Source organism: Hordeum vulgare, chromosome 7H, assembly GCF_904849725.1.
Source record: "Hordeum vulgare subsp. vulgare chromosome 7H, MorexV3_pseudomolecules_assembly, whole genome shotgun sequence".
Lineage (NCBI taxonomy): Eukaryota > Viridiplantae > Streptophyta > Magnoliopsida > Poales > Poaceae > Hordeum > Hordeum vulgare.
In genome coordinates, this window is record NC_058524.1 from 103,105,988 (window position 1) to 103,133,028 (window position 27,041).

The 27,041-nt window shown below is 43.3% G+C and overlaps 1 protein-coding gene across 1 annotated transcript; it reads left to right on the forward strand.

The window, feature by feature from the left end:
* The first annotated feature begins 1,476 nt into the window (after positions 1-1,476).
* On the forward strand, positions 1,477-5,502 carry LOC123412818. The gene is made up of 5 exons (XM_045105765.1): positions 1,477-1,950; positions 3,900-4,024; positions 4,101-4,192; positions 4,963-5,049; positions 5,172-5,502. The coding sequence occupies exons 1-5, from the start codon at positions 1,616-1,618 to the stop codon at positions 5,286-5,288; spliced, it is 756 nt and encodes a 251-aa protein (XP_044961700.1). The 5' UTR covers positions 1,477-1,615; the 3' UTR covers positions 5,289-5,502.
* Positions 5,503-27,041: the final 21,539 nt, after the last annotated feature.

Below are 27,041 nucleotides of genomic sequence, written 5' to 3' on the forward strand. Positions count from 1 at the left end.
GACTACTCCATCACCGCTAATCCTGTCATCGGACTACCAAAATTTGACACGACACATATCACAGGACCGGCATGGCACATACCACATGTCAGGAGAGCGCAAGTCTTTCGCCACGAGAGAGCAAAGAGGCCCACTAGGGAGAGAGCCTCGACTCAAGCTTGTCCATGGCGATCTAGAGGGAGAAGACCGGGACCTTGTAGATAGAAAGCGGAAGGCCGATGTATCTATTGGGGAACTTTGCGATTGGGCAAGCAAAATTGTCTTGGATGGTGGCGAGGTTCACATGCGTGCACTAGATCAAGGAGGCGGTGGACCTAGAGGAATTCGTGTGCAAACCGAAAGCAGTCCCGAAGATCTGGAGCAACTCGTGAATGACAAAAAGATCATGCTTGTCAAGGTGGAAGAAGACAACAACGTTATCGTCATATAGCGAGAAGTTTAATGACATGTAGAGGGAGGTGAGGTGATGCAGGATCCGAGAGTCGATGGGGCACATAATGAGATTGTTGAGGGCGTTGATCACCATGGCGAAAAGCATAGGTGAAAGGGGATCACCATGACAAAATAGAGATCTATAGTTAGATAACATGAATTTGAGCGAGTTTGATTGCTACAAACATGATGCAAAGAGTTATGACATTAAGGATCCAATTATAGACGATTATGTTGTTTTTTGCAAAACAAATTATAAGGTTTGTCTTAAATCACTATGCTAAATGAGTACTCCCTTCGTTCCTAAATATAAGACCTTTTAGAGATTACACTATGGACTACATACGGATGTATATAGACATATTTTAGAGTATAGGTTCACTCATTTTGCTCCGTATGTAGTCCATAGTAGAATTTTTAAAAGGTCTTATATTTAGGAACGGAGGGAGTATTTGTTATTATTATTTTACCTAGTCTATATTTTAGTGGTCGAAATTATATCTCTAGTGTTATAAGTGAAGATGCACTATTTATTTTTAATATCTCACATTTTCTTTTCTGCAGGGATAACATCTCATATTTTCAATACTTAGATCTTTCTTAAATTTCCGATTTTCAAATCTGATTTTCTTGTTGTTCAAAGTTCCGCATCCAGACATCGATAGATACTCACAATTTTCCTGACGGGATTTGGAATATTTAATTAATATAAATACGAAAATGTGTACCTTGAATGTTTCAAACGCTGAAACTACGAACTATTGTATCCTGAATTACTTAATATATATACTTTATCCATTTTTAAATATAAATCTTTTTAAATATTTAATCAGAGAACTACATACAGAATAAATTAAGCGAATCTAAACTCTAAAATGTATTTATATACATATATATATAGTTTTTTAATAAATTTTTAAAAAAACTCATATTTAGAAACAGAAGGAGTATGTCCTTTGAACGGACCAAGATAAAAAGACACAGAGGATGCAACAGCCGAGGGTCGTTTACTGAAGTAGCGACGCTGCCATCCATCCACGTCACTGCTTATGAACGGCCGCCTACATAAGAACTCGCCGCCCCCGACCTTCCCGCAAACCACTGCACCGCGCACCATCTGCTCGATCAAATTACCCAGCGCCCGAACAACGCCGCTAGCCACCGGCCGCCTCCGCCCCTGCCGATGAGCTTCCTCGCCGGTCGCCTCGCCGCCCAGGAGGGCGCCTACTTCCTCCAGGAGTCGAAGCTCGCCGCCGGCCGCCTCGCAGAGAAGCTCCCCGCGTCCGCGCCTGGGCCCAGGACGGCGTCCCCGCCTCCGTCGCCCGACGTGCTCCCGGAGATCCTCCGCCACTCTGTTCCCATCAGGCCGACGCCGCCTCCGGCCGACCCCACCCTCTACGGCTCCACCCGCTGGGCCCTCCCAACGGGCGGCGCCGAGGCCGCCGGCGTGTCCCCCGACGTGCTCAACCCGCTCCGCTCGTACGTCTCCCTGCCGCAGGCCACCTTCGGCCCCAAAAGGTGCGGCTCTGCTGCCTTCAATTCTGCTCCATTTTTTTTTTCCGCTCACGGTAGCTTTGAAATCGGGTGGTCGCTCGTGTGTGCGTACGTTCTGAATTGGGGAAACGTACACCCGATCATTCATGCTTGGATAATCAGCAATGGATTACGCACTGCTGCATATGGATGATGCATCTTTTGATCTGTGAGAGAAATTTTTAGTTGGTGTGGACGATATACCTGGAAAATAATAGTCCATCCGTCAGTTGAGACACTTATTTTGGGAGGGAGGGACTATATACCACTGATACAGGGCATATATATGAGCGTGAGGTGGGTGTGCTTTCATATGGAAACTGTTCCAAAATAATGCAACTGAGATATACTCCCTCCGTCCGTAAATAACTGTCTCAACTTTGTACTAGCTCTAGTATAAAATTATACTAAGCTTAAGACACTTATTTTGGGACGGAGGGAGTATGTGATTTCACATGGATCACTTCATAGTTTACAGCCCGATACATTTGAGATTTGACATGTGTCCCATATGTGCAATCTAATTACAATGTACTTCCCCACCTATACTCCAAACAGATTGACAGTATATTGAGAGAATCCTATTTGGTTTGGCTTTCCACTGAAAATGGCTGAAGCCCAACCAAACAGCCTCTTCCTACCTTCAGTTTCCTAGCTTTGACCAAGGTACTTATTTCAGTTGCACATGGGGCGCGAAGCAACCAAGAGGTGCTTCTAGCAAGAAAACTGCCTTCCATGGAGCCCCGTTATGGAAACAAAATGCCACCGCACCCTCCGATGCTTCATAGAGCAGTTTTGCCGGCACAGCCAACCCAAAGTTGCTTCGAGTGAAGCCACAACCTAACCGAAAGGGTGTTAATTCTAAGTTTCTGACCGAATTCGTATCTATACTTGCTACAAATCTCTAGCGACTTAAAGCATGTTGAGATGAGCTAGAGAGATAGAGATGTAAAGTCAATAATACTGAAAATTCAGTTATAAATTTCGTTTGTAATTATCTTTCACTAGATAGTTGCGGTCAAGCAAGAAGCCAATCACAAACCTACACTACTAGATCCATTTTATAAATCATGAATTTGAGACAGTTTCTTTTATTTACAGCCTGCTTTCTATAATGTCATAACGAGGGGTCATTTAATGTGATCACTATTTTTTTGCATGTGCATAAGCACTCATTAATCATTATGAGTCCTCCAGGAATGCAATTTCGTATTTGCACATACCAGAAACAGAACTGTAAATATCTAATAGCTCAACCTTTATACTACTCCCTCCGTTCCTAAATATAAGTCTTTTAAGAGATTTCACTAGGAGTCTACATACGGAGCAAAATGAGTGAGTCTAGAATCTAAAATATGTCTATATACATCCGAATGTAGTCCACTAGTGGAATCTCTAAAAAGACTTATATTTAGGAACGGAGGGAATAGTTGGTTAGAGAACCCAACTTGATACTAGAGCAAGAGGTTATGTGTTACTTCGTCCATTTATTTGTTTTTATAAGATGAACACACAGTTTAAGATTAAACAACATTTGGTCCACAATTAGTTTTACCTACTGAGAGCTGCAATGGTACCATCAGATTTGTTGCGGGGGTACTACTTCCGAAATTTTACAGAAAAACTATTTCTTCCCAGTGTAGCATATAGTAGCCCTACATATTGATAGCTGTTGAATGAGAAATGTGGGAGAATGCTTATAACTGGAGGTTAAAGAGGATCTACTTTCAGATGAATAATGGATGCTTGAATCGTACCTTAGTAAGTTATAGAATGGAGGAGGGTAGTACGGAATTTATATTTAAAGTTACTTGCAGTGCATTTCCTATGTTCTTAGTCCCTTAGCCATTCTATGAGGTAATTGAGTTCCTGTAAAACATAAGTTGATGATTCATTTTCATTTTTTTCTGTATTTGGTGTGAATTTGTTTATAGATGGGAACTTCCAACTGAGCAACCTTACTACTCGGCGGCAACTGCCAATGAGCGGCGGCGTGATATGCATCCTCCTCCCATGGATCCTGAGAAGTTGAAGGCTGTAATTGCTGGATACTCACAGGGTATGAAATTTTGCCATAGATTTCTTTTTTGTAGTTTTGTTCAAGATCTGTTGTTCTCACCTTTCCATTGATGCAGTTGGAAAGGCATTTCTTGCTGGGACTATATTGGTGTTTGGAGGAGCAACAGCTGTGTTGCTGTACACGGCGAATAAGTTAGAGTTGCATTCAGTAAGTCATGGAACTTGCTCTAGACTGAACTATACAAGAGTAAATATAGTTCGTACCTTCAAGAAAAAGGAAAATAATAATTCTAGATCAGATTGCAATAAAAAAAAATAGTTTCTGTGATCTTCACCTGTCTTCCTTGAGATTTATGGTTTGTACTTGAATTTTGCAACTTCATTGTTTTCCTGTCTTCAGTTTTTCATTAATTAGTTCCCCAAAAATGCAGTCTTCAAATGTTGGCGGTCTTTTTAGTTATTATTTCATATTCACCTGTTTATATTATTTAAGCGTCTTTTTAGTTAATGCCACTGTTGTTCTCACTCTGATTCAAGTACACTACAAATAGTTGCATAACCTGCTTGCCATTTACCATGTTGCAATGAATGGGAAAACATGTTTCAGCAATGAATGGGTTTAGATCCAATTTACTGGTGGGGAGAACATTAATGATATCTAAGGATGCCAAGGGGTTCTTCTGCGTAATGATATCTAAGGGATGAAATTTTGAAATAGTAGAACCCCACTCTGATGATGCAATGACATGTTAAAGCTCCCCTTTTCTGTTAATAGTACTGGTTTGATGCAATAACCGTATTATAAACCAACTTTGAATATTTTTGGATAAGCCGACGTCGACACATTAAACTGTGAGTATTTGATATGAGCATCCTTGATAATAACAATGAAGAAGAAAAGAAAAGAGAAGAAAGTCAAGACATCTTATTGGCAAATATCCTCTCTGAAACAACACTAACACTGATATCCCTGTTCAGGTAGACGACGTCAGAGCTAAAGGAAAAGACGCAGTGCAACCACATGCTGATATGATCAAAGAACAAATAGCTCCACTAAGGAAATGGGTAACAGAACTTCGAACGCATCCTTTGTTTCTGGCTGTTGTACTTCGGAGTTGGCCTAGCTCTGGTTTCTTCTGTTTCCTGTAACACAATTGACATGCCATTTCCACACACTGAAATTGCAGGCCGAGGACACGTCCCGAAAATGGCATTACGAAGGCGGCAGGGAGTCCGGGGAGAAGTCTGTCCTTGTTAGAGAGATTTCAAGAGTACTCGGTGCTAAGACGCGTCCGTCAAACTGATCAATACTGACTACTGGTTGTTGTTGTTGTTATTATTATTATTGTAGAACCTGTAAGTCCACCATTGTGAAGCTACTCGCTTGTTTTACGTGTTTACCTTGTTTCTATGTGTATAAGAAACTAAAGACTAGAAGGAATCAAATCAATGCACATATGTTAACCCATATATATATATTGAATAAAGCAGGGTCCCTTTTGTGGTGGGAAGCCGGCCTATAGTCTGTTTTTGTCAATTGTCATATCTAGAACTCCATTCTAGTCTTAGTTTTGATGTTCATTGTATTTGATGCTCCTAGTTCGCCCTCTGTGGAAATTTCCATTGTATAATTGTATTTGATGTTACTAGTTCGGCCTTTGTGGAGATTTCCACATTGTATAATTGTATTTGATGTTCCTAGTTCGCCCTCTGTGGAGATTTCCATTGTATAATTGTATTTGATGTTCCTAGTTCGCCCGTTGTGAAGATTTTCATTGTATAGTTGTATTTGATGTTCCTAGTTTGCCCTCTGTGGAGATTTCCATTGTATAATTGTATTTGATGTTCCTAGTTCGCCCTATGTGGAGATTTCCCTTGTATAATTGTATTTGATGTTCCTAGTTCGTCCTCTGTGGAGATTCTCATTGTATAATTGTATTTGATGTTCCTAATGATTCTCATTGTATAATTGTATTTGATGTTCCTAATTCGCCCTCTGTGGAGATTTTCATTGTATAATTGTATTTGATGTTTCTAGTTCGCCCTCTGTGGAGATTTCCATTTTTTTTAAATGAGAGGGGTCTCCCCCAGCCCCAACTTTTATTAAAGCCAAGGCAAAAGCACATGGAGATTTCCATTGTATAGTTGTATTTGATGTTCCTAGTTCGCCCTGTGTGGAGAGAGGCGAAGTCAGTCCTCACCTCCACTGATCCCGGGCGCAAGGAAGATGTTGTGGCTGGCCGGGAAGGTTCGGACCAGGAGGCCTGGGAGACGTTGAAGACGTTGCGTCTCGGCTTGCCGCCCATCCATGAGGCGAGGCTCGCGGCTCTGCCCAAGCAGTACATCGACCTCCGCTTCAACGATGGCGAGAAGACAACAAGGAGATGAATTGAAGAGCGTGGTAGAGGGGCAAGGGAGCCAGATAGGGGAGGACCGATTAGAGAAGAGAAAGGGATGATGCTGCTATGGAGTGGCGACCCCAGGTGAGGCGGCAGGTGGGACTCATAGAGGACGTCCCACCACATTCCACTTAATCCCAACACGGTTTGGTAGGTGATAGCCAACAATCCAATAAAATTTATGTGCGTTAAGTGGGATCAAATTGATTCCCACTCTTGAAACAGGTATCGTCGAACATGTCCTCGCTTCCCTGTGTCCATACGGCTGGTGCCTAGAGCATTGCACAAGTGCAGGGGCGGTGTCCACGTTCAGCATTTCATCGAGAAGGCGAGCCAACCGGATCCCGTGACATGTTGATGTAGCTGCCGCGATGTACTCCATCTCGCAGAAAGAAGTCGCGACAACCGCCTGCCTCATCGATTGCCAGCTGACATGACTGTTCCCGAGAAAGAATAATATGCCAGAGATGCTCTTCCCGGAGTCCACGTCACCATCATGGTCGGAGTCACTATAGCACACCGGCTTGTTGTTGTCGCCACGGCGATACACGCATCCATGCGTGATCGTGCGTGCGATGTACTCGAGTAGGTGTTTGACCGTCGCGAGATGATCGCTGGCGGGAGCCACCATGTACCTACTTAGGAACCCGACAGCGAATGAGATGTCCACCCGGGTGTGCACGCGATACATCAGGCTGCCGATGATGCTTCAATAGAAAGTAGAGTCCATCGGCTACTGCTTGCTCTCCTTGCCGAGTTTGCACCGTGCTACCATTGGGTAGCGCATGACATGACAGTCTGCCATGCCTGCTCGCTCAAGCAACTTGGTGGCATAGGCTGCCTGAGTGATCATCGTGCGACCACGCTCCTGGTTCATCTTCATCCCCCGAGGTAGTACCGAAGCAGCCCGAGGTTGCTCATGTAGAAGAGCCGCTTCATTTCCTCCTTAAAACGTTGAACCTCTTTGGGATCCGCACCGACGATGACCATGTCATCGACGTAGATGCTGATGATGAGCATCGTGTTCGCGGTGCCACATGAGTACACGTCGTAGTCAAAAGCGCTACGTGAGAACCCAAGGGATGTGAGACTTGCATCAAGCTTGGTGTTCCATGCCCTCGGGGCTTGCCGGAGGCCGTACACAGCCTTGTGTAGCCGATACATGCCCTCCTCATGGTTCTTGGCAATGAACCCTCGTGGCTGGGAGACGTACACCTCCTCGTTAAGGTATCCATTTACGAACGCCGACTTGATATCCATGTGGTGTACCTCTCACCTGCGGTGAGAAGCCACGACAAGGATGAGCCGCACAGGCTCCATCCTTGCCACCGGAGCGAAGACTTCCTCGAAGTACACCCCCTCGCGCTGCACGTAGCCCTTCGCGACGAGGCATGCCTTGTGCTTGACTATTGCACCGTTCTCATCCTTCTTCAGCTTGAGCACCCACTTGATCCCGATGGTTCAGTGCCCTGCAGGTAGTATGATGAGTCTCCAAGTGGCGTTGTCGTTGATCGATGCCAGCTCGGCCAGCATCATGCGATGCCATCAATCCTCTTGCTCGCACTCCACGAACATGGTTGGCTCCTTGCCGGCCATCAGATGTAGGACATCGTCGTCATCATCGTCCATGTTCTTGGGATGTTGTGGCACTGCCACAGGCTCACCGAGAAGATCCAACATGCCTCGAAACCTATGTGAGGCGCCAACGCTGTCGTCGGCGTCGAACAGCTCCGACCTCGCCATTGGCGGGGTTGCGATCTACCTCCCAAGAACCACCTTGCTTGTCGGTGGGGTGTCCAGGGATTCTATACCCGGGGATGATGCTTTCGGGGTTGCAATTCCCGGGGTCAATGCCTCCCGGGGTTCCTGGGGTTGTAGAGTACATTAGGTACTTGATACGTCTCCAACGTATCTATAATTTTTGATGGTTCCATGCTATTATCTTGTCAACTTTGGATGTTTTGTATGCATTTTATATCTTTATTGGGACTACCCTATTAACTTAGTGCCAAGTGCCAGTTCCTCTTTTTTTTTCGTGTTTTTGACCCTTTTCAGAGGAGAATATTAAATGGAATCCAAATGGAATAAAATCTTCGGAATGATTTTTTCCGTAACAGAAGATATGCGGGGAACTTGAGAACCACGGCAAAGGACCCTGGGGGAGGTCACAAGCCCCCTAGGCGCGGCCTGGGGGGGGGGGGGGAGCCTAGCAGGCTTGTGGGCCCCCCGAGGCTCCTTTGCCCTACCTCCTCCGCCTATAAATTCCCTAAAAATTTGAAACCACGAGAGAGAGCCACGAAAATACTTTTCCGCCACCGCAAGCTTCTGTCTCCGCAAGATCCCATCTGGGGCATGTTCTGGTGCCCTGCGAGAGGGGGGATTCAGACACGGAGGGCTTCTTCATCAACACCATTGCCTCTCCGATGATGCGTGAGTAGTTCACCACAGACCTTCGGGTCCATAGCTAGTAGCTAGATGGATTCTTCTCTCTCTTGGATCTTCAATACAAAGTTCTCCATGATCTTCATGGAGATCTATCCGATGGGATCTTATTTTGCGGTGTGTTTGTCGAGATCCGATAAATTGTGGATTTATGATCAGATTATCTATGATTATTATTTGAGTTTCCTCTGATCTCTTATATGCATGATTTCGTATCCTTGTAATTCTCTTCGAGTTGTGGGTTTCGTTTGGCCAACTTGATCTATAATTCTTGCAATGGGAGAAGTGCTTGGTTTTGCGTTCATATCGTGCGGTGTCCTCACCCAGTGACAGAAGGGGTAGCGAGGCACGCATCGTGTTATTGTCATCAAGGGTAAAAATATGGGGTTTATATCTATTGCATGAATTTATCCCTCTACATCATGTCATCTTGCTTAAGGCGTTACTCTGTTTGTTATGAACTCAATACACTAGATGCATGCTGGATAGCGGTCGATGTGTGGAGTAATAGTAGTAGATGCAGAAAGTATCGGTCTACTTGTCTCGGACGTGATGCCTATATGTATGATCATTGCCTTAGATACCATCATGACTTTGCGCGGTTCTATCAATTGCTCGACAGTAATTCGTTCACCCACCATAATATTTGCTATCATGAGAGAAGCCTCTAGCGAACACTATGGCCCCCGGGTCTACTTCACATCATATTTTCAGCCCTACAATTTTACTTTGTTGCACTTTCCACCTTCAGATCTTACCTTGCAATTATCCGTGAAGGGATTGACAACGCCTTTATAGCGTTGGGTGCAAGGTTGCTGTTTTTTGTGCAGGAACATTGGTGACTTGCCTTGATACTCCTACTGGATTGATACGTTGGTTCTCAAACTTAGGGAAATACTTACTGCTACTGTGCTGCATCACCCTTTCCTCTTCAAGGGAAAAACCAACACAAGCTCAAGAGGTAGCAAGAAGAATTTCTGGCGCCGTTGCCGGGGAGTATCAAGTCAAGAATAGTCTTCCTTCAACGTGTCAATTTCTGGCACCGGGGATTATTCGAAGTGAAGCTTATCCAAGTAACTGTCGCAAACTCATCTCTTGCATTTACCTTTTTGCCTCTCGTTTTCCTCTCCCCCACTTTTGAAAAACAAAAATTTACAATTTTTTTTTGCCTTTTACGTTCGCCCTTTTCTTTCGCTTGCTTTCTATTCGCTTGTGGGCTTGTCTGCTTGCTGAAGTCACCATGACTGAAAACACCAAACTTTGTGACTTCTCGAATACTAATAATAATGATTTTATTAGTACTCCGATTGCTCCCGCCACTAGTGCGGAATCATATGAAATCAATGCTGCTTTGCTGAATCTTGTTATGAAAGAGCAATTTTCCGGCCTTCCTAGTGAAGATGTCGCATCCCATCTTAATACCTTCATTGAGTTATGCGATATGCAAAAGAAGAAAGATGTAGATAATGATGTGATTAAATTGAAGCTATTTCCGTTCTCATTGCGAGGTCAAGCAAAAACTTGGTTTTCATCTTTACCCAAAAATAGCATTGATTCTTGGAACAAGTGTAAAGATGCTTATATATCCAAGTATTTTCCACCGGCTAAGATTATCTCTCTCCGTAATGATATCATGAATTTTAAGCAACTAGATCATGAACATGTTGCACAATCTTGGGAGAGAATGAAATTGATGATTAGAAATTGTCCCGCTCATGGCTTGAGTCTTTGGATGATTATACAAATCTTCTATGCTGGTTTGAATTTTGCTTCTAGAAATATATTGGATTCCGCCTCGGGTGGAAATCACATTAGGAGAAGCCACAAAACTCATAGACAATATCATGACAAAGTATTCTCAATGGCACACTGAAAGGTCACCTACTAGTAAAAAAGTGCATGCTATAGAAGAAATTAACTCTTTGATTGCTAAGATGGATGAGTTAATGAAATTGTTTGCTAGCAAAGGTGCTCCTTTAGATCCAAATGATATGCCCTTGTCTTCCTTGATTGAGAGTAGCAATGAGAGCTTGGATGTTAATTTTGTTGGTAGGAGTAATTTTGGCAACAACAATGCTTATAGAAGAAACTTTATTCCTAGGCCTTTTCCTAGTAATCCCTCTAATAACTTTGGCAATTCCTACAACAATGCTCATGGAAATTACAATAAATTACCCACTGATCTAGAGAGTAATATTAAAGATTTTATCAACTCGCAAAAGATTTTCAATGCGTCCATAGAAGAAAAACTGCTCAAAATTGATGACTTGGCTAGGACCGTTGATAGAATGTCTCTTGATATTGATGCTTTGAATTGAGATGTGCTCCTCCCAATATCAATATGGATGAAACTTTAAAAGCTATGCGTGTTTCCATGAATGAGAGTAAAGAAAGAACCGTCCAAATTCATGCTAGACATGAATGGCTTAAAAAGACGTGTTCTCGTGATGAGAATCACGAAGATCTTAAAGTGCTTGGTGTGACTCCCATTGAATCCTTGTTTTCTAATGTCAAACCTAATGATTATGGGGCTGGATATGAATCCACTTTGGTTGAGAAACGCCCCAATGATCCGGAGTCTATCTATCTTGATGCTAAAAGCATTGAAAGTGGAGTAGATGATATCAAAACTTTGAGTAGTAATGAAATTACTACTTTGGATTTCAAGGAATTCAATTATGATAGTTGCTCTTTGATTGAATGTATTTCCTTGATGCAATCCATGCTAAACTCTCCACACGCTTATAGCCAAAACAAGGCCTTTACCGATCATATCGTCGATGCTATGATGAAATCCCTTGAAGAGAAACTTGAATTGGAAGTTTCTATTCCTAGAAAACTTCATGATGAGTGGGAACCTACTATCAAAATCAAGATTAAAAACTATGAATGCAATGCTTTGTGTGATTTGGGTGCTAGTGTTTCCGCTATTACGAAGTCTTTATCTGATGTTCTAGGCTTCAATGAGCTTGATGAGTGCTCTCTTAATTTGCATCTTGCGGATTCTACTGTTAAGAAACCTATGGGAAGGATCAATGATGTTCTTATTATTGCAAACAGGAACTATGTACCCATAGATTTCATTTTGCTTGATATTGATTGCAATCCGACATGTCCTATCATTCTTGGTAGACCTTTCCTAAGGACTATTGGTGCTATCATCGATATGAAGGAAGGGAATATTAGATTTCAATTTCCATTAAAGAAGGGCATGGAACATTTTCCTAGAAAGAAAATAAGATTGCCTCATGAATCCATGATGAGGGCTACTTATGGTTTGAGCACCAAAGACGACGATACTTGATTCTATCGCCTTATGCCTAGCTAAGGGCGTTAAACAATAGCGCTTGTTGGGAGGCAACCCAATGAATTTATCTTTGCTTTTTGCTTTCTGTTTTGTTGTGTCCACACCATCATAATTCTGTTATGATTGTGTTCTTTGTGTTTCTTTTTGTGTTTGTGCCAAGTAAAACCTTTATGACTAGTTTTGGTGATGGTTGTTTGATCTTGCTGAAAAAGACACAAACTTTGCGCTCACGAAATTATTTTTAATTCCTATCCAGAAAGAGCTTTTGAGTTGATTCTTTTTGCTGCTGGTTGATATGATAATTGCCCTAATTGTCGTAATTGTTCATAATTTTTGAGATAACATAAGTATACGAAGTATATAGATTGCTACAAACTGGTCTGTTTTTGACAGATTCTGTTTTTGTTGTGTTGATTGCTTATTTTGATGAAACTATGGATAGTATCTGTGACGCCCTCGGTTTAATCGTACGCTAATCATACACACAAATGCGTACGATCAAACCCAAGGACTCACGGGAATATATCACAACACAACTCTAGACACAAATAAAATAATACAAGCTTCATATTACAGCCAGGGGCCTCGAGGGCTAGAATACAGAAGCTCGATAAACACACGAGTCAGCGGAATCAACAATATCTGAGTACAGATATAAAACATGGGGTGCCTTAGAGAAGGCTAGCACAAAAGAAACACGATCGAACGAGGCGAGGCCTCATGCCGGGGAACCTCCTAAACTACTCCTATTCTTCAGCGGCCTCCATGAAGAAGACACCATCGGGGGGCAGACGTTGGCAGGAAACTCCATCTCCTGGGCTCCATCATCTGGTCACAACAATGGATCAAGGGAACAAAGGGGGAGCAAAGCAACGGTGAGTACTCATCCAAAGTACTCGCAAGACTTACATTAGAACTATGCTAAGTATGCACCAGTATCAAAGAAGGGGGTTTTATATGTGGACTGACTGCAGCAATGCAAGAATAGAGAGAAAGTCTAGTCCTATCGAAGACTAGCATCTTCAGGGTCTTGCAGCAAAAGACGAGAGTAGAACAAGGTAACACAAAAAATAGTCATATTGTTGCAGCAATATTAAAGTGAGGTCACGCCCAGAGATCCTCCCTCGACTCCTTGCGAGGAAGCAATCCCGAGGCAACTAAAACCAATTAAGTAACAATTGTAGTTGTATAAGATCAGGGCACAACTCCAAGTCGTCCTGTAACCGTGGACACGGCTATTCGAATAGTTAATTTTCATCCATGCAGGGGTGCACCACATGTCCCGACGCGTTCGATAACACTCTGGCCGGACACACTTTTCTGGGTCCTGCCCGGCCTCGGAATATCGACATGTCGCAGCCCCACCTAAGCTCAGCAGAGAGGACAACCCACCGGTCTAAATCCTAAGCGCAAAGGGTTCATGGGCCCAGTTCCCCTCCTCGCTCCTGTACGATGCGAGGGCGGCCGATGTCAGTCCTAGAACCCCTTAATCACAAGCACGATGCATCTCGGGACCACTCGGGCGCGCGCCGCTACATCGCTGACGTCTGAAGAGCTTCGGCTGATACCGCGACGTCGAGTACCCACAATTCTTCCCACGCAGACGGTTAGTGCGAAAAGGTCTCCGACCAACCCAGATCAAATACCCAAATCCATTATCATTTTAATTAGGCCATCGACGCAATCTCGCGGGAATCCCCCCGCATTAACAACTAATCACCAATGATCCCAGTAACATGGTCGAGTAACTGTGTGGTTGTAACATCGGGGGAAATCCGAGGTATCACCCTCATTGGACTCCGAACGATGTATCCATAAAGGTGGGATTAGAGGAATCACCCTCGGGGGTCCTACACTTGAGGAGTTGCATGAGAGAGGCATCGTCGGGAATGGTGAAAGAGGAATCACCCTCGATAACCACGACCGACTAGCTATACTATAGAGATATCATTAGGAGTACTTAGCGAGGTGTCACCCTCGGTACCCGATAGTATCTCTGTAGCGTCGTACAATTAAGAGGGGTGTATGTGATGTGTCGGGTCTGGCTCGTCGATCAGGGATCGAGATTTGAAAGCAAAGCGGAGCAACTGGACTACGGAGTCAGAAGGGATGACCGCTCCACCTATACTAAGCAGATTAAAGGTACAATGCTGAAAGTAGCAGTTCATCAAAAACAGGCTATGCATCAGATATAGGAGCTATCTACAACAGTAGCAAAGTACTAATGCAAGCAGTAGGAAGAAAGACATAGGCGATATAGGAATGATCAAGGGGGGGGGGGGGTTCTTGCCTTGCTGCTCTGGGGCAAAGGGCTGGTCGGCAGGGTCGTAGATGAACACGGCAGCAGCGTCAGTCTCAGGGTCTACCGGTAAGAAGAGGGGGAAGAAACAATAAATAATAGCAACAAATGCGGCACGATGCATGACATGGAAAGATGCAGGCTAGACATGAGCTAACGCAGCAACATCCGTCATAGACGGGTCGGAAGAATATCTGACGATATTTTCCGGGTCTCGGGCTACTACCAGTCGGAAGGAAAACGATGGAAAAGTTCCACGTTTGCTATGCTAGGGACGCGTGACACACGAATGGACCGTGTATCCGGGTTCGTCTCGTTCTGCTGATCAACTTTCATGTTGAAAATATTTTGATCGGACTTACAGATTATTTTATATTATTTTTTAAAGTTTTAATCATTTTCCGAAAATCACAGAATTAAATTAATTCAAAAGAACATTAATGACATCAGCATGACATCATCACTGCATCAGGAGTCAACAGTGTGAGCTGACTGGTCAAACTGACTGGTGGGCCCTCCTAACATAGACTCGGGTTTAAATAGAGTTTTTAGTTTAATTTAATTAACTAATTTAGGGGGGTGGACCCACATGTCACTGTCTATTTAGTCTAAAATAAATATCCAATTTAAATAACAGATTTAATTAATTCTGAAATTTGGATGGGCCCACATGTCATACTTAGCTTAACTTATCAAAATGTTAAATTCATCTAATTACTCTAATTAAGTTAATTAATTAGATAATTAATAATTATCTTACTTTTGTTATTATAATTACTATTATTCTTATTAAAACATTTTAATTAGTAGCGGGGTGTGGGCCTCATGTGTTATTTGGGTTAGCAGGGGGGTTCAATCCCCATTAACCAAAACAACGTGAGGGTTGGCACAACCCTCAGTGGCCAGTGGGGAGGTGGTGAAGGCCACCGACGGGGGAAAAAGCTACTGTCGCCAGAGGGAGTAGGGAGGGGCGGCGAGTGTGGGCGATAGGCGGTCGGAGGCGCTAGGGGATGCTCGCGGGGCAGCGCCAGCGGGAAGCAGCAGCACAAAGGAGCAGCAGGGAGCGCAGCGCATCAGCAATGCACAATAGAAGCGAGCGGGGGGCATGTGCGGCCGAGCATGCGCAGCGGTAGCGGTGGCCGGCAAGGGGCAGCGCGGCGGCCGGAGGCGCATGGGGACGGGGTCGCCGGAGTGGTAGCCGAAGTGGAGGGAGAGCAGAGGGGTGGGAGGATCCCGAGGGGCTCACGTGCGTTGAAGAGCAGGCGAGCGACGAGGCTTGACGAAGCCGGCAGGGGAGAGGTCGAGGTGGTGCCCATCGTGGCCGGCGGCGGTCGTTGGAATGGCCCGGATCGACCGGGTCGAGGGAAGCCTCTAGGGAAGAGGGTGCCGGCGGGGAGGGTGTAGGGGTATCGGCAAGGCGACGTGGCGACGTGGTGGATCCGGCGCGGGAGTGAAGGAAGGCCGATGAGGGGGTCGAAGAAGGAGCCCGGGCCGGTGGTGGTGGCCGGCGAGGGGAGGCCTCGAGCTGCTCGGTGGGAAGGGAGATGCGGCTGGCGAGGGGGTGAGGGAGAGGCTTGGTGAGGGCTTCGGTGTGGGACTGGGAAACGAGGGGAGTTGGGGGTCTGGTGCGGGAGGGTTGGTGGGGATCGAGCCAGGGGCTCGGTTCCCTGGCGGCGGGGTGGGGAAAATGGGAGGGGGTAGCGGTAGGTGCGGGCGCTGGCGGCGGGGAGGGAGTTGGGAGGCGCGGGGGCGCGCTAGGGTTTTGCCCAGGAGGGAGTGGGCCGGCCAGGCTCGGCCGAGGCCCAAGGGAGAGGGGGGTTCTTTTATTTAAAATCTCTATTGTTAGAATTTAGTTAATTTCTGTTTGTAATTTTTTTAGCACTATTTGACTTATGAAAAATAGGTGACCTCTCCCATGATCATATAGCAATATTAGTCAATGGCACAAAAAGTTTGGGGACCATTTCAAAAGTTTGGAATGTTTCATAATTCAAAAGACATTTAATTAATCGTTTTGGCCTCTATTATACTGTTTTGAGGCACTAAAATACTTTATAAATTTTTGGTTTAAATTTTATAAATACTAGGTGAATAATTGTAACCCATCTATGATTTTAGTTTTCATGTTTGCAAAACTATTTAAACCGCTTATTATTTGAGTTCTGAATTTCAATAGGAATTTGGAAGAAGATATGAATCCAATTGTGATCAAACCTTGTTTAGCAAAAGTATTAACTTCACGTCATTGTTTACTGTAGCTTAATCACATGCATTACTGTAGCAAAAGCTGAGGATGTCACAGTATCGGGGGGTACTAGCCATGGAAAAGTGAGAATACAGTAATATAACACCAATATAAATAGAAATCAAGTTTGCTACAGTACATAAAGAGTTGGTATTTTGTTTTCTTGTGCTAATGATATCACGAGTTTCTGTTTAAGTTTTGTGTTGTGAAGTTTTCAAGTTTTGGGTGATGTTCTCATGGACAATGGGATAAAGAGTGGAAAGAGATCAAGCTTGGGGATGCTCAAGGCATCCCAAGCCAAATTAAAGGACACCAAAAAGCCTAATCTTGGGGATGCCCCGGGAAGGCATCCCCTCTTTCGTCTTCAATCCATCGGTAACGTTACTTGGAGCTATATTTTTATTCACCACATGATATGTGTTTTGCTTGGAGCGTCGTGTATTATAGGAGTCTTTTCTTTTTGTTGTGTCACAATCATCCTTGCTGAACACCTTTTTGAGAGAGACATGCACTCATCGTGAATTTCCTAGAATACTCATTGAGCTTCGCTTATATCTTTTGAGTTAGGCAATTTAGCTCGTATGTGCTTCACTTATATCTTTTGAGCTAGATAACTTTGCTCTAGTGCTTCACTTAGATCTTTTTAGAGCACAGCGGTGTCATATTTTGGAGAAATAATAACTCTCGATCTTCACTTATATCTTTTTGAGAGTGCTCTCTCTGAGTAACTTCGTAATTGGCTTGTGCTATGAAAGTAGTCCTAAAGATGATAGGCATCCAAAGACGATATAATAAAAACTTCCATATTCATGTGCATCGATTAGTAAAGAGAAGTTTGATTCCTCTCAATTAGTTTTGAGACATGGATATGGTAATATTAGAGTTATGTTAGTAGGGTGTTGTGAATCTAGAAATACCTGTGTTGAAGTTAGTGATTCCCGTAGCATGCACGTATGGTGAACCGCTATGTTAGGAAGTCGGAGCATAATTGATTTATTTATTGTCATCGTTTGTGTGGCGGTCGGGATCGTTCGATGGTTAACACCTACCAACCCTTCCCCTAGGAGTATGCGTTTAGCACTTTGTTTCGATTACTAATAAAACTTTCACAATAAGTATATGAGTTCTTCATGAATAATGTGAGTCCATGGTATAGATGCACTTTCACCTTCCACCGTTGCTAGCCTCTCTAGTGTCGCGCAGCTTTCGCCGGTGCACAAACCCACCATATACCTTCCTCAAAACAGCCACCATACCTACCTATTATGGCATTTTCATAGCCATTCCGAGATATATTGCCATGCAACTCCCACCATTCCGTTTCATGACTTGTGCCATCACTTACATATTGCCATTGCATGATCGTAAGATAGCAAGCGAGATGTTTCAACATCACACGCCAAGCTAGATCGTTGCACATCCCGGTATATTGTCGGAAGCATTTCCTATAGAGTCATCATTGCTCTAAGTATTGAGTTGTGAGTAAATAAAAGTGTGATGATCATCATTATTAGAGCATTGTCCCATGTGAGGAAATGAAAAAAAGAGGCCAAAGATGCCCACCCAAAAAAATGAAAAGAGGCCAAAGAGCCAATTCAAAAAAAGGAGAGAAAAAGAGAGAAGGGACAATGCTACTATCTTTTTCCACACTTGTGCTTCACAATAGCACCATGTTCTTCATGGTAGAGAGTCTCTCGTTTTGACACTTCCATATACTAGTGGGAATCTTCATTATATAACTTGGCTTGTATATTCCAATGATGGGCTTCCTCAAAATTGCCCTAGGTCTTCATGAGCAAGCAAGTTGGGTGCACACCCACTTGTTTTCCTTTTCAGCTTTCACACACTTATAGCTCTAAGTGCATCCGTTGCATGGTAATCCCTACTCATTCACATTGATATATATTGATGGGCATCTCCATAGCCCTTTGATACGCCGAGTCGATGTGACCATCTCCTCCTTTTTGCCTCACAACCTCCACCACACTCTATTTCACCTATAGTGCTATATCCATGGCTCACGCTCTTATATTGCGTGAGAGTTGAAAAAGGTTTGAGAAAGTAAGAGTGCGAAAAGAATTACTTGGCCAATATTGGGGTTGTGCACGATTTAAATTCGTTGTGTGGGGATGATGGAGCATAGCCAGACTATATGATTTTGTAGGGATAACTTTCTTTGGCCTTGTTATTTCGAAAGTTCATGATTACCTTGCTAGTTTGCTTGAAGTATTATTGTTTTCATGTCAATAGCAAACTATTGTTTCGAATCTTACGGATCTGAACATTCATGTCACATGAAAGAAGTTACAAAGGACAAATATGTTAGGTAGCATTCCACATCAAAAATTCAGTCTTTATCACTTCCCTACTCGAGGACGAGCAGGAGTTAAGCTTGGGGATGCTTGATACATCTCCAACGTATCAATAATTTTTGATGGTTCCATGCTATTATCTTGTCAACTTTGGATGTTTTGTATGCATTTTATATCTTTTTTGGGACTAACCTATTAACTCAGTGCCAAGTGCCAATTCCTGTTTTTTCCATGTTTTTGATCCTTTTCAGAGGAGAATATTAAACGGAGTTCAAACGGAATAAAATCTTTGGAATGATATTTTTCCGTAACAGAAGATACGCGGGGAACTTGAGAACCAAGGCAAAGGACCCCGGGGGAGGTCACAAGCCCCCTAGGCGCAGCCTTGGGGGGCGCCTAGCAGGCTTGTGGCCCCCCCCGAGGCTCCTTTGCCCTACCTCTTCCGCCTATAAATTCCCTAAAAATATGAAACCACAGGAGAGAGCCATGAAAATACTTTTCCGCCGCCGCAAGCTTTTGTCTCCGCAAGATCCCATCTGGGGCACGTTCTGGTGCCCTGCCGGAGGGGGGATTCGAACACGGAGGGCTTCTTCATCAACACCATTGCCTCTCCGATGATGCGTGAGTAGTTCACCACACACCTTCGGGTCCATAGCTAGTAGCTAGATGGCTTATTCTCTCTCTTGGATCTTCAATACAAAGTTCTCCATGATCTTCATGGAGATCTATCCGATGTAATCTTCTTTTGTGGTGTGTTTGTAGAGATCCGATGAATTGTGGATTTATGATCAGATTATCTATGATTATTATTTGAGTTTCCTCTGATCTCTTATATCCATGATTTTGTATCCTTGTAATTCTCTTCGAGTTGTGGGTTTCGTTTCGCTAACTTGATCTATAATTCTTGCAATGGGAGAAGTGCTTGGTTTTGGGTTCATACCGTGCGGTGTCCTCACCGAGTGACAGAAGGGGTAGCAAGGCACGCATCGTGTTGTTTCCATCAAGGGTAAAAAGATGGGGTTTATATCTATTGCATGAATTTATCCCTCTACATCATTCCATCTTGCTTAAGGCGTTACTCTGTTTGTTATGAACTCAATACACTAGATGCATGCTGGATAGCGGTCGATGTGTGGAGTAATAGTAGTAGATACAGAAAGTATCGGTCTACTTGTGTCGGACGTGATGCCTATATGTATGATCATTGCCTTAGATATCATCATGACTTTGCGCGGTTGTATCAATTGCTCGACAGTAATTCGTTCACCCACCGTAATATTTGCTATCATGAGAGAAGCCTCTAGTGAACACTATGGCCCCGGGTCTACTTCACATCATATTTTCAGCCCTACACTTTTACTTTGTTGCACTTTCCACCTTCAGATCTCACCTTGCAATTAACCATGAAGGGATTGACAACCCCTTTATAGTGTTGGGTGCAAGTTTGCTTGTTTTTGTGCAGGTACATTGGTGACTTGCCTTGATACTCCTACTGGATTGATACCTTGGTTCTCAAACTGAGGGAAATACTTACTGCTACTGTGCTGCATCACCCTTTCCTCTTCAAGGGAAAAACTAACGCAATCTCAAGAGGTAGCAGTACTGCATGGTGAAGGCGCTTGAAAGCACAATTTCTCCCTAAGGTGGTTTTGGTAATTAATCACAACATATGCATCATTGGACTAATGATTTTATCCAAGTATATTTCGGAAAAGTTGAAAGATGCTTTGGCTACAGGATTGTAAGGAGATGCCCTTGATGAAGGAAGGAATATGATTGGCTCAAGCTTCAAGCAAGAAGACTCTTCATTTTATGCTTTATGAGAAATCACTTTGAGTCCATAGGAAAGCCAATACTATTAAAAGGGATGAGGTATTATGATGAATTGGTTACTCAAGTGCTTAGAGGTAGCCACCAAAAATACTCAACCATTCTCCCACAAAATATCTCTGTCCAAACCCATATCAGCAAAATTGGTGCTACCAACAATTTCCATTCGGCCCTACTGATTTTACATTTGATAGATCCTATGCCAAACCCTACTATCTTGGTACCACCAACATTCCTATTGGTGCCACTGAGATTCAGTGACCAACTATCCGTTGAGAAGATTTCAAGAATCGGAATTTCCGAGTTTGAAATCGGTCGCACCGAGAATTGGAAACTAGTCTAGGTCATCATATCGGTACCACCGAGATTCCTATATCGGTCTCACCGAGAATTCAAAAGTTGCCACATTTAGTGCAACTCGGTACCATCAAGATTCATTTCGGTGTCACCGAGTTGGGCAATAATGTTGTAATGGTTGGATTTTGGGGGATGGCTATATATACCCCTCCACCCACCTCTCATTCACAAAGGAAGCACTCTGAACACACTTAGACTTGCCAGATCCATTTTTCTGAGAGAGATCCACCTACTCATGTGTTGAGATCAAGAGATTCCATTCCAACCATTTGAACCTTGATTTCTAGCCTCCACAAGTTTCTTTCCACAAGATCAATATCTCCTACCCTTGCCAATCTGAGAGAGAGAGAGAGATTGAGTGTTTAGGAGACTACCTTTAGAAGCACAAGAGCAAGGAGTTCATCGTTCTGCCACATCTATTACCTTTTGGAGGGCGGTGTCTCCTAGATTGGTTAGGTGTCGCTTCGGAGCCTTCTACTTCGTGTTGTGGAGTTGAACCAAGATGTTTGTAAGGGCAATGAGATCACCTACTTCGTGAAGATCTACCGTGAGTGAGGCTAGTCGTGTGTGGACGGAAGCCGTGGTGGAATAGACAAGGCAACTTCTTTGTGGACCCCTTGTGGGTGGAGCCCTGCATGGACTCTCGCATTTGTTACCCTCCGTGGGTTGAAGTCTTCACTAACATGGATGTACGATAGCGCCACCTATCGGAACCATGCCAAAAATCCTCGTGTCAACCTTTGCATTTGATCTCCCTACCTTACCCTCTACTTTACACTTGCATGTTTTACTTTCCGCTGCTTTACTCTTAGATGTGCATGTGTAGGGTGTATTTGGCCCACACTTAAAATTGGGAAAAGGCTAAGTTTTTAGCTTGTCAAGTAGTCTAATCACCCCCCTCTATACATACTTCCTATCCTATAAGTGGTATCAGAGCTTTGGTCTCCATTGCATTGGTTTCACAACCTAGGAGAGTATGGCTTCTAGTGAACGAAATTATGACCGTAGAGGTCCATATTTGATGGCACTAATTTCGCTAGTTGGAAGCATAAGATGAAAATGCATATTCTTGGTCATAATCCTGCTGTTTGGGCTGTTGTTCGTGTTGGTGTGCAAGGTGATTTCTTGGGAGAAGTAAAAGAACCGGATCATGATGTGAATGCGGAAGAACTGAAGATGCTGCAATTCAATGCTCAAGCCTGTGATATTCTGTTCAACTACTTGTGTCCCAATGAATTCAATAAGATCAGTCGCCTTGAGAATGCAAAGCAAATTTGGGATACTTTGATTGATATGCGCGAAGGTACTGATTCTATGAGGGAATGTAAGTTGGATGCGCTTCAAAGTCAGCTTGACAAGTTCAAGATGAAAGATGGTGAAGGAGTCGCTAAGATGTATTCTAGGCTAGCTCTCATCACAAATGAGATTACCGGCTTAGGAAGTGAAGAGATGACCGACAAATTCATCATCAAGAATATACTTAGAGCCTTGGATGAAAGATACGACACCGTATGCACATAAATCTAAATGATGCCAAACTACAAGGATCTCAAGCCAACTGAAGTCATTGTAAGGATTTTTGCTCATGAAATGTCTCTCAAAGACACATGAGTTGTGCAACAAGTCAAGCGGTGCTTACAAAGCTTCAAGCGATACTTTCACTACTTAAAGTGACAACCTTCTTACCAATGAAGAGATCAGCCTCATGGTCAGAAAATTCAACAAGTTATACAAGAGTAGAGGCAAAGAAAGAAGCTCAACTCAAGATATGATGAGAACCGTCTGCCCAGTCATGACCGAAACTACTACAACCGTGGAAAGCCCGGACACTATTCTAATGAGTGCCCGGTTCCCCACAAACGAAGAAGAGTCACCTAGAAGACGAAGCTCAAGAGATGATCACCTCGCAGAGAGAAGGAGTAGAGAAGATCATTAGGAACTAAGACACTCCCGGAGAGCGAAAGAATCGGAGAAGAAGGACAAGTACACCAAGAGCAGTTCAAGAAGAATACATCAAGCTCGCGTTGGTGAATGGGTTTTCGACTACGAGTCTGACAACCAATCCGAGAGAAGCTATCACTCCAACTCCGACTATAGTCAAGATGAAGGTGTTGCTAGTATTTCCCTCCTTTCCTACAACTCCTACGACTTATTTGATTCACCAAATGAAGGGATTGGAAACTGCTTCATGGCAGAAGTCCCCAAGGTATCACACCCCGAGTTTTTTGACTTTGATAGTGATGAGGATGACTTGTTAGGAAAGATGACTTGCTCCTTGATAAGACTAGTGATAATATTGAAAACGAACTTGAAAATATTCATGCGAGTCAAGAGAAATCGAATGATGATGATAAGAAAGAGATTTAATGACTAATTAAAGAATTAAACACTCTTAAGTTAGCTCATGAAACTACTCTAGAAGATCATAGAGAGGTTGCAAGAACTCATGAGAAGCTACGCTTCGAGAAGCTAAATTTAGAGCAAGAGCATGAGTTTCTAAAATAAATCAATGATGATCTTAGAAAGAAGAGTTCTTCTTATCTAGCTAAACGATTACTACTGTCTACTTTTGTTCCACAAGTTAAACCTAAGGACACTAGTAACAAAGGCAAGAAAGTTTCTTCATGTAGTGACAACAATGCTAAACCTATATCAAATGATATTGTTGCTAGTAGTTCTCTTGATTCCACTAATTATTCTCTTAGCCAAGTTACACTTGAGAAAGAAAATGATTTATTGAAAGGGATTATAGAGAGAGGTGTCTTCAAGAGTCTTGCCGGAAGTAAGAAATTCGAAGAAATTGTGCGCAAGCAAGGAGGACATCGGAAGAAGCAAGGTGTTGGCTACTTCAACGTTAACAGAGATGTTTGGGAAGAAGGTCCATATCCCATTCACAAGTTTGTTCCACAAGAGGAGAAGTATGATCCTACTCCTCCCAAGGGAACAAGCTCTCAAGATGGCCTTCTACCACAAGACCACAAGGGCAAGGGAAAGATTCAAGAGAAGATTGACTCATTTGAGGAAGAACCCCAAGACAAGGTTGAGTGGGTTCCCAAGGACACTTCTAGTAGTACCTCATATAGTGCTACAACAACTCCAAGGATCCCCATCAAGGTGATGTGGGTCCCCAAGAGGAAGAACTAGAAAGTTCTTGAGGCCTCGTTTGGTTAAGGGGGATTGGGGAGGGTTTGAGAGGAAAATCCCCGGGGGGCCTAGAAACCCGACAGATCCTCGCGCGCCCATTTGGTAGGAGGGGTTTGCTTAGCCCAATCCCCTTTGTTCCCCTTCAATCCCTTCCTATCCATGTGTTTCAAAACCCTCCTCGGGGGACTAGTGGAAGCAAAATCCCAGGGATTTGAGAGGATTGGGTGAAACAAAGGGATTCACCCAATCCCCTGAAATCCCTCCCTCTCAAAACCTCCCCAATCCCCCTTAACCAAACGAGGCCTGAGGGGTGACTCCGCCAATGAAATCCACTCTTATTCATTTTGGCATGAACTATATGCAATCAACTCCAACTAGATGCATTAGTTCAAGGAGTCACACATTCCCTCAAAGGTGATCAAGGGACAAGGTAATTAATGCATCTTTGGACATCACCTCCCATGTATTTCACTCCGTGTCCATAAATATCCTTGCATTTGTTCCTTTTGCTTTGGGACTAATTCATGTAGGTGTGAAGAGTAAGAAACAACAAGGATTGCTCCCAACTCAAGATGATATTCATCAGCAATGAGCATCCACCACTACTACACCTACTTGAAGTCTTCTACGACAAAACCCAAGGTTAATTTATCCCTCTTACGGGGGATGTCACATCTAGGGGGAGCTTTATTCTAAGACTTGAGTATAATCGTCTCCTAAATGATGTGAACACATTAATGCATTATGTAAAAGTGGTAACCCCACTTGTGCTTAATCGATGAGTATGACCTATGATTCAGCGTGTGCATTCGGTTTTTTCGGTTTGATTCGGTTCAATTTATACGATTTTTGGTTTATATAGTTTTTATACTTCGGTTTATACGGTTTTATACACAGACACAGTTCAGTTTCGGTAATAACCATTTAATTTTGTTTTGGTTTCGGTAATAACCAATATAACCAAAGTTGACGCGAATTTGTATACAATAAATAATATTTTGGTCACATGATTTGGTTCATGTATATACATTAGATTTTTTTGTGAAAACTATGTACGTAGATTGGGTCATTAGATGATTGACATGATTTTGTCATAAGCATTAGATGACACTAGATATGAGAAGTTGGGCATGTTACATAGATTCATTAGAGGGAGGAAGCAGGAAAATGAAAGAGAGGGAAATCCATCGGCTGCAGCTAGCTAGTTGCTAATCCTAGGTAGCGCATTAGTGTTGTATGGGCCGAATATTTAAGCCCAAATAGGTACCGTATGCCATAGGTTCCATGCTGGTTGCCAACCGCCCGAGGATGGATCCATCGGTTGTAGCTAGCTATTTAGTCCCACCTTGCTGAACCAAGCTGCAACGCGGTGGACGGATAGCTATAAAAAGAAAGGGTGACGAAGAGCTTAGCTCATATTGTCGCACATTAAAGCGAACTTCGGTTGTTTCGGTTTAGCCGAATGGTTTTTGGTTTTAATCGAAAAAACCAAAGATTAAATGGTTTCTAAAATTAGAAACTGAAACTGAAACCAAAACCTGAAAAAACAGAAATTTTGGTTTGGTTTTTCTTTTCTGGTTCGGTTTTGCACATGTTGACCTATGATCAAGTATTCTTACTTGAATCCTAAGTCAATATACTCATATATAGATGACTTCGTCATCGCCAAAGTGCTTGATAGATACTAGAATATACTCATATATAGATGACTTCGTCATTGCCAAAGTGCTTGATAGATACTAGAATGTTTATGCATGTTCACCATGTTTTATTTGACATTCTATAGTGTGAGCATGTTGGTATGCATATTTTGATCATTTGAGGATATCCAATTGTTGCTATTTGGATTTCTTTTTCTTTTGGCAAATTGGATATACAAGAATTCCTAAGTACCCTTCTCTAGCTATCTATGCTTTCTCATCTCAAATTCTATTCATGCTACATTGCAAAATTTGAGCAACCACTTTAGGGACACCTTGTGTGAGGAACACTCGAAGATACGTCTCGACAATGGCTGAATTCCAAAAGCTCCCAAAGTGCATCTCAGTGTGACCAACCTCAAAATCTTGGTCCCACCGAAACCTAGGGTTGATCAGGTTTTATCATCTCGGTGCAACCGAGTTTTGCTTTTCGGCCTCACAGAGTTTCACTGTTAGCTGATAGTTGTGGAAATCGGTGGCATCGAAAACCCTATCTCGGTGCCACTGAAAGTAAAGGGATATATATACCAGCGGAGCCCGACAGTTGAAATATTTCCTCAAACGTCGAACAGTCGCACCCCTTTGCTGTTGCGCCCTAGTCTCCAGACGTCTACTTGATTCTCCCGTGCGCCTTCGCTAGGAGTCCTCACCGCCAACGGATGCTTCACCGCCGTCTCCGCCGTAGCGAATCCACGCCAAGTTAGGGTACGGATTTGATATCCCTTTTGTGCTCCAATCTGATTCTTTATGCAATTATGCACTGCCATTATCTTTCCACGATTGCTACAAGTTCTATCAAGAAGAGAGCTCCATTAGTTTAGCGAACAAAGAAAATTTTAGGGTTTGTAGTACGCAAGATTGAATTTTGGTGTCACCAAGCTGCAAAAATCGGTCTTACCGATTTTGGTTTTAGGGTTACTAAGAATGTTCTCGGTGGAACCGAGTTCTCCTTTTTGGTGAAACCAAAAAGGGTGCCAAGTTTTTATTAAAGAGAAATGTGTCTCGGTGGCTCAAAAATTTCT

Excerpts from the sequence above, each read along its gene's own strand:
- LOC123412818 (XM_045105765.1), top strand. The coding sequence starts at position 1,616 with ATGAGCTTCCTCGCCGGTCGCCTCGCCGCCCAGGAGGGCGCCTACTTC. Across the intron at positions 1,951-3,899 it reads GCCACCTTCGGCCCCAAAAG|ATGGGAACTTCCAACTGAGC; the intron begins GTGCGGCTCTGC and ends ATTTGTTTATAG. Across the intron at positions 4,193-4,962 it reads ATAAGTTAGAGTTGCATTCA|GTAGACGACGTCAGAGCTAA; the intron begins GTAAGTCATGGA and ends ATCCCTGTTCAG.